We start from the raw sequence: 8,664 nt of genomic DNA, 5'->3' as shown, positions 1-8,664 counted from the left end.
CATTATTCCAGTTGATACCCTTCCTGGCTTTCCACCAGAAAGGTTAATGACTGAATGAACATGACATCATAAAAACGTAGGACTGGCATGGGCCTCAAGAGGTGGTCTAGTCCATCCTCCTGTTCTGAAGCAGAAACATGGAGATTTGAAGATTGAACAACCCTCTCCAGATCTGGATTAAGGGTCATCAGATTAACAAAACACAGAAAGCCTGTGTGTGTGTTTAAAAAAAAGTTATGTTTGTGTGTACGCATGTGATTGGTTTTCCCCTTTTCTCAATACATATCATTATACTGATATTATATAATTTGCTGTTATGTTAATCCAAGGTGATTTTTATTATTATGAGAATCAGAATGTTATGGTCACTTGTTTCTAATTAGGACAATTTAAGGAGGGGAAAGGGGGCTTTTGGTCACTCTGCATCAGACTGGGAAAGTTTCTCATCTCTATAACTAATAATGTCTGTTTAAAAAAAAAAAAAGAAAGAAACTGGAAAAATACCTTCAGGTCTGCCTCCATGTAAAGATAAAATGCATGAACTCAGAGTTTTCTCTATATGGGCCCAACGCTGAATTGTTCTGAATAAATGTAGATCTGTTGATTTCAATGGAGCTACACCAATTGAGGATCTGGCCTGTATATATTTTGAACATGTATTCATTTGGTTTGCCTGTTTTTGAACAATATTTTTGCAGTGTTTTTATTCAGACATATGCTCTGCGTTTGACTGACTTTGCTGCCTGTGCTGCTGTTTGTAGTTTTAAAGCCAAATCTAAGTCTCCAGTGCCCGGCACTCTGCAGATGATTTTTAAGAAAGGAAGGGGCGTCCCCCAATTTAACTGTGCCTTAAAAGAAAATGCAAAGGTCTAATGCTGGGAAAAACAAAGCGAACTGAAGAAGGACGGTCTCCGGGGCTGGGCTGACTGCAGAACTGGAGTCACTTCTGCTACCTGGGCTAGAGGAAATGTCCCTCTCTAAGTGTTGCTTTGGAGGAGCCTGAGCTGTGACTTAGTTTCCCTGACTTTGCTCTTCTCTCCCCATGTATTTTTGTACCGGGGGAGACACGGGCAGGGCAATACTTTATTTAAAAAAAAAAAAAAAGATGTGGGTGGTAACTCTGCCACCAGCCGGAGGGACACACAGGCCAGACAGACAGTCGGACCCGCTCCCTTATTTTCCACCCAGCAGCCTCCCCCTCGCCAATATCGTACCAACCGGCAACACATCCCCTTTCTCCAGCCCGGATTTTCCCTCCAACCCTTCCCCGGGCAGGCCGCGGGGCTTCGGGCACACAGGCGGGGAGGGTCTCCTCCGCTCAGGCGCCCCCAGCCCGGGAAGCCCAGAGGCGAGAGCGAGCCGCTGCCCCCGGCCCCGGCCCCGGCGCCGGCGCCTGCCTGGGACCGGAGGGAGCGCAGCCGCCCTCGCCCGGGCTTCGCGCGCCGCTCCTGCCCCGCGCGCGCCGCCGGGCTCGGGGGGGGCCCCACCTGGCCCGCGCGCCCCGCTTGGGGGGGGGGCGCCTTTGCCGCAGCGTCCCTCCCTCCCTCCCTCCCTCTCGCCTTGCAGCGGCGACTCCCGAGCGCGGAGCAGCCGGATGACGGTGCGGGGAGGAGGCGTAGGATGGTGGCTGACTTGCTGCGGGGCCGGGAGGGACCCTAGGTCCGCCGTGCACCGCGTGAGAGGGGAACCACCCCAGCCCCTCCCCGGCTGCGGCTGCAGGGATGCAGTGGGGAGGATGGAGCGGGGCTGGGTTTACCTTCCGCCTGGATTGAGCGAGCGAATGACTTAAAGGGGGGACGGGGGGGGGGGGACCCAAGCTTGTGACATTTCGCCCCTTCGTTCGCAAGCCACCTTCATTCCGGAGTTGCCGTTCGGCATGAAGGACGCCCTGTGCCAGCCCTGCGGGGATCGGCTCCTGGAGCCCAGCCCGTCCACGGGAAGCTGGCCGGCGCTGGGAGTCTGAGCTGTGCGGAATAACGGGGGGCAGCAGGCGCAGGACGCATTCAAGGGGACCAGGAGTTGCGGCTCTGGCTTCCCCATCCCGGGGGCATTTCCCCTCCGGGCGCCGCGGCTGCCGCACCCGGACGGTTCTCTCCATCTCTTCTGCACCTGCGGGGCACTAGGAAGCCTTCCTGAGCCGGCACCTTTCCGTACCACCCAGCTTTGCGGCTGCCGCTTGTCCTGCACGCTCCCTGCTTGGGCTTGAGACCACAGCTCCCGGGGACGTGGGATGTGCTCTCACCTGCAGCCACCTCCCATCCCAAGCCACCTTTGCATCTCCAGCCAGGCACCTCCCCACACGCCACCCCTCATTTGCTAAGCAGCAGCAGAAGCGGCCACACTGGGAGTTTGATGGCTTCTTTGAGGCGAGTCAAAGTTCTGTTGGTGTTGAACTTGATTGCAGTGGCTGGCTTTGTCCTCTTTCTGGCCAAGTGTAGACCCATCACCGTCAAGAGCGGGGATTCCTTCCATGAAATTCATCCCAGGGCAGAAGTGGCCAACTTGACAGCCCATGGCATCAGCCCTATCCAGGATGCAGTACTGAAAAGGCTCTCCCTTCTAGAAGATATAGTCTACAGGCAGCTAAATGGTAGGAATAGCTGTCATTCTTTTGTTACCTTTCGGGCACAGACATACTTGGAAATACAAATAAAAATATAATAGAGAACAATGATTCTTGAAGTTAGCAAAAGTAGAGAGCTACTTACCTATCTTTTCTGTGACAGGTTTCAGAGGGGTAGCCGTGTTAGTCTGTATCAGAAAAAACAACGGGGAGTCCTTGTGGCACCTTAGAGACTAACAAATTTATTTGCGCATAAGCTTTTGTGGGCTAAAACCCACTTCATCAGATATGTTTTCTGTGTTCTCATGCAAGCTATATCTTTAGGAGACATAACTGGGTGAATCAGCGTAGTCTCTAATTTCTAAGCTATGTTAGTTTCTTAAAAGATTGCAAGTACCTTGCACAGAATGGGAGGAATGTGTAATAATATAATGCTGGCTCTCAGTTTTGTTGTTCCGGTCAGGAAATTATACCATCATGACTTTTTCCTCAGGAGATCAGAAACTAGTTCAGCAGCCAAATATAGGGTTGAAGAAGCATGCTGTGTATTGATTGAGGAAATGGCTTTTTACCACCAGAAATTTGTTGTTTGCTATTTTTTAAAAACTTTTGGGGAGAGGGGGTTCAAAAGTCTAAAGCATTTTGTGTCATCCAAGTGCAGACAGCCAGACAGTAAATGCACTTTTCGGTAATAAGTTAAACAAACAATTCAAACGTTTCCTATGGCTCAGCCTTGACAGATGCTAATTAAAACCTCCCGTAATGCTTCTCTTTATAGCACAGTGCAGGGATTTCTATTAAAATCTCACCAGGTTCAATAGTTCGGAGATGTAGAAAGGGAGCATAAAGATGCCATGAGGGATACCGAAACATGTTGTGGGGATGTAAGAAATCGAGGTGAGATATCTAATTAAAACACAGACTAAACAGCTATTTTTTTTAAGTGTTCCCCATAGATTCACTAGTAGCAATGTGATTTAGAGCTTCCAGCCAACCCATTTGGAGCTTCCAGTCTCTGTGGATTTAAAGACTATAGATTTTAATATTGCAAAATTAACATAGTTAATATTTTCTGTAATGTCGGTATGTTCTCCCCTCCCCTGATTCTTGAATACTAAACTAAGGCATGATTCTGTACTGTTGAATGGAGCACCTTGTGAATTGCATTTGTGTACTGACTCAGAACTATTACTGATGGATGGCAATACTAGGCAGTGGATGCTAGGCATATACTGGAATGCAGCAGGCATATGCTGGTGTTTTGTCTTTAGTTATAATCATCATCTTGGTTAATCTCTGGGTTTGGGAACAGTGTTGTATAAATTGAGATGCACTAAGCCAGTCGAGAACGGATCATTTTACATTGCTACTCCATACACATGTGTGAGAAGAATTTCCTGCTTATAAAGGTGGATGACACCTAATCTAAACCCCAGTGTTATCCAACAGAAGCTGCTGAAACAGTGTTGCGTGGCAATGTGAGGAGTGAAGTAAAAGGATAACAAGATTCTATACTATTCGGTGTAATGAACCTGTGAAATGCATTGCTGCAAGATAGCCGGGCAAACAATTTAATACTTTTCAGAAAGGAATAGGCATATCTGTAAATAAGACAGTCCGCAGTTATATTTAACTTAAAAAATCTGTGGGATATCAGTCCTCAATCTTCAGAGCATAACAACCAGCAAGATATTTCTTCCCACCACTATCATTATTATTTATTAAATATGGGCATTGGGGTAGCTCCTAGCAGCCTTAGTGAGAGGTTTTCCTAGGCACTGTACACACACTGGAGAGAACTACATAATGGAGTGCTGACATTAGCCACCATGAGCGTCAAGATGCTCAACTAGGTGCAGCAATGGTCAGTTCTACTATGGCAACTGAACGGAATTGTAAAGGACAGCTGGCATATAGTGTATCTAAATGATAGTGCTATAAAAATGTTTGGTAAAATGAAATCTCATTACTCTGGTGCAATATATAACACTACCTGCACTACCTAGCAAGGGAGCTCAAAACAAGACCTTAGTTGGCATTTGTCTCCTTGTGTTCCCAGAAATAAAAAGTGGGAGTTCATCAGAAGTGTTTCCATTTTCCTTAGGATTAAGAGCTGGGGACCTGTAGGACTCCCTACTTTTGGCCAATCCTTGAGGGTGCAAACTAGACCTTTTGGTGCCTATTGATTCCCCCAACACACCATTGAGTGCAAGAGGTGCCTTTCTTCCTAGGTCTGAATTGGCCGTTTCTGTAGTACACTCCCAGCAGGTGTGCATTTGGAATGTAGAGTAAGAGACAGCCTGGTGCTGGAAAATGCTGCTATGCACTTAAACGCTATGAAAGGGGATGGAATCAATATGTTTGTCCAAACCACAAATGATTTCCCGGATGGACTGCAACTCAAGAGCATGAAGGTAGCTACTTATCTGTATGGCCATTACAAGTACAATTTGTAGCAATATTGATCGATGAGTCTGGCTCAACAATAGGCTCAAGTTTAACTGTGGTGTAAGTTAGGGGTGTTGATCAAGTGTATTTTGGGGTTCACACACAATTTATTTCTGTTAATTTTGCTTATGCACACTATCCACTGAATACTGTGTCAGAGTTGTAGCTGTGTTAGTCTGTATTAGCAAAAAACAACGAGGCATACTCGTGGCACCTTAGAGACTAACAAATTTGTTTGCGCATAAGCTTTCGTGGGCTAAGACCCGCTTCACCAGATGCATGGAGTGGAAGATATATATACATAGTCCATGAAAAGATGGGAGTTGCATTACCAATTCTAACGAGACAATTCAATTAAAGTGGGCTATTTTCAACAGGAGGAAAGTCACTTTTGTAGTGGTAATCAAGGTGGCCCATTTCAAACAGTTGACAAGAAGGTGTGAATAACGGTAGGGGGAAAATTAGCATGGGGAGATTAGTTTTTAGTTCTTGTAGTGACCCATCCACTCCCAGCCTTTATTCAGGCCTAATCTGATGGTATCCAGTTTTCAAATTAATTCCAGTTCTGCAGTTTCTCGTTGCAGTCTGTTTTTTAAGTTTTTTTTGTTGAAGAATTGCCACTTTTAAATCTGTTGTTGAGTGTCCAGGGAGGTTGAAGTGTTCTCTGACTGGTTTTTGAATGTTATAATTTTTGTTGCCTGATTTGTGTCCATTTATTCTTTTGCGTAGAGACTGCCCAATTTGGCCAATGTGTGCTTTGTGCTTCAGCAAGGCATGTGATTAGACCTGATTGAATGAGAAGGATAAAGAAAATAGGAAACACCATCTCTCTCTAGAGCCTGTCCTCTGCAACTGCAGGAAGTAGTGAGATGTGCCCAAATGATCCTTGCTGTGATGATCCCGAGGAAGATGGAACAACTCGTCTATGGGAGAATTTCCCCATGTCTAAATTTGGAGTTAAAATTAATTCCATTCACAAGAGAAAGAGTTACCAAGACTGAAGCTCTACGGTAGAACCTCAGAGTTAAGAGCACCTTGGGAATGCAGGTTATTCATAACTCTGAAATGTTCATTACTCTGAACAAAACATTATGGTTCTTTCAAAAGTTTACAACTGAACTTTTAACCATCTTAATTTAAATGAAACTAGCTCAGAAATGGTTTGCTTATCTTGTAAAAAAAATGTAATTTTACATTTTTTTCAGTAGTTTACATTTAACACAGTACTGTACTGTGCAGTTTTTTTGTTTTGTTTTGTTTTTGTCTCTTCTGCTTGATTGTATACTTCTGGTTCCAGATGAGATGTGTGGTTGTAACTCTGCTGTTTGTTATTCTGAGGTTCCGCTGTAGTACCAACTTGAGACGTGCAGGTATCTAGTATAACTTCACTTATGCTTTTTTTTTTTCTAACTTTTCATCTTTAAAAATTGCATTTTGGTGTCAACTGACTCGCCAGCCCTAATCCATGCATTTAGAATAGCTCCCTCCAAAGTCCATCAGCCAATTACATTCTTCTTTCACAGTACCCATTAATATTTTATTTTATAATTTGCCCGAGGCCTTGATGTTACGTTTTGTGCCAAATTTCGACTATTACAGAATGTAGCATCCTCTTACTTTAAGGGAATCCTGTGTTTCTCCTATAGCTTCACTTGGTTGGAGGAAGTAGGAGGTGTTTGGGCAAACCTGGCCCATGACTAGGGCTTCTAGGTGCTAAGGTAATATAGATAATAATTATAAATTAAATCTAAACTGTTGTGTGCTGCTCTACTTTGCTGTGTTGCACTCAGAGTTGGCTCCATTTCAGGGGTGGATGAAGCAATTCCTAAATAAGTGCACCATTTATAAAGCTCTGTTGTATAAATATAAACTTGTTATTGTTCTGATCTAGTATGGCAATTCCTGTGTTTCTGATTGTTGCAAGATATGGTATAAAGCAGGTCAGAAATGCCAGCCAAACTGTACACCCACCATCTCTCCTTTGAAACTTTTTTGGTGAATGTTGGCCTCCAAGACAGAATAAATGGAATTCTGTGCTGATGGTCTAATAACTGCATTGTGCTACAGAATTAATATTTGATTAGTAATGACATTTTGTAACCAGCACAACACCTCCCCTGCCCACAATGGACATGTCTTTATGCAAGGGTTGAAGGGCTGGGCAGACATGCAGGCTAAGGGAGGATGGTCTTGTGGATAAGGACTCAGTAAAAAACATTTAGTTCTTAGACTTTCCTGCAAGACCTTGGGATTCTCTGACATGAACCAGAACTGCCGTCTTAAATGACTCTGCAGACCAGTAGGAACAGGAGAGACCATACGAGTTTCTGAAAATGTAAACCGCAGCTTAAAATTGGTGAGGCAGTTAGAGCCTACTTGGCCTTGCTTTGCAGGTGTTACACATGGCTGAGGCTGGGTGGAAGTGGGGTTGCTTCTTATGTTCGGCGCAGCACAAGCCACTATGTAATTTAGCCCTTGGAATGCTGACCTTTTCCAGACTGCCAGTCAGATGAATTCTGTGTGTGTGTGCAATATTGTATTACAGCTTAGTAACTATTCATTGTAAAGGGTAGATTTGATTAATTCACTCCCTTTTTGTTGTTCTCAAATTATCCATGAGCAGAGTTAGATCTTTACAAATTTGTTTGTTCAGAATTAGTCATAAGCATACTTCAGCCTGCGGCTTGCTTGTGAACTATTGGCCATAAGTATTGCTCTTTCTGATTTTCTATTCCTGCTGTGTGATTCATCACAGAAGGGGTGTGTGTGTGTGTGTGTGTGTTTTCCAGCCCCCGATCAGATAACTTTATACTATCAAAGATCTTCCATAAGTGTGGCCATGTGTTCTCTCTCCCCCACATGGGTATTTTGGGGAATATATACATTTGTAAGAGTATTTGAGAGACTTTTAAGTTCTGCAGACTTTTTTTTTTTTTTTTTTTGATAAGCAGATGTTTTCTTTATACTGCACATGTTCAGGAAAAGCTAATGAAAGGGTTGTGAATACTGCTGAAAGGAACCTATGGCTTTTATTTCAGTTAGTGTTTGCAATTTTATTTTTTACTCCTACTTAATCTCTCTCTGCTTCTACATTTACATAAAATTTAGCAGTGGTTGTGGTCCAAATAGCCTCAAAAGTTGTGGAAGTTCATGCAGAAATATCAGAACTTTGCAGTGTGAACCCTCTCAGAGAGAGAGAGTGTGAGAGAGAGAGTGTGTGTGTGTGTGTGCATAATAGACATAGGTTAAGGAGGATGGTCTAATGGATAAGGACTTAGTAGAACGCATTCAATTCTTACCTCAGCCATGGACTTCTCATGCAATCTTGGGATTCTCTGAATTCTTCCGTTGACCTAGCTACCACTTCTTTGAGGGGTGGATTAACCTCAGTGATGGGAAAACCCCTTCCATTGCTGTAGTGAGTGTCTACACCAGTGGTTTCCAACCTTTTTGCGCACAAGATCACTTTTTGAATTTAAGATCAGCCCAGGATCTACCCTGCCCACTCCCCGAGGCCCCGCCTTGCTCACTCCATTCCCCCCTCCCTCTGTCACTTGCTTTCTCCCACCCTCACTCACTTTCACCAGGCTGGGGCAGGAGGTTGGGGTGCAGGAGGGGGTGCAGGCTCCGGGAGGGAGTTTGGTGCAGGAGCT

At 44.6% G+C, this 8,664-nt stretch overlaps 1 protein-coding gene across 1 annotated transcript in view; it reads left to right on the top strand.

Moving 5' to 3' along the window:
• Nucleotides 1–1,585: 1,585 nt before the first annotated feature.
• The window catches only part of GALNT17 (polypeptide N-acetylgalactosaminyltransferase 17), a 281,455-nt gene continuing 274,376 nt past the window's right edge, over nt 1,586–8,664 (top strand). The window contains exon 1 of the mRNA XM_073315115.2: nt 1,586–2,590. Within this exon, the coding sequence (XP_073171216.1) occupies nt 2,353–2,590 (238 nt within the window). The 5' untranslated portion in view covers nt 1,586–2,352. The remainder of the gene's footprint in view (nt 2,591–8,664) is intronic.

Source organism: Lepidochelys kempii, chromosome 17 (assembly GCF_965140285.1).
Source record: "Lepidochelys kempii isolate rLepKem1 chromosome 17, rLepKem1.hap1, whole genome shotgun sequence".
Taxonomy (NCBI): Eukaryota; Metazoa; Chordata; order Testudines; family Cheloniidae; genus Lepidochelys; species Lepidochelys kempii.
This window is presented reverse-complemented; position numbering and strand designations above follow the sequence as displayed.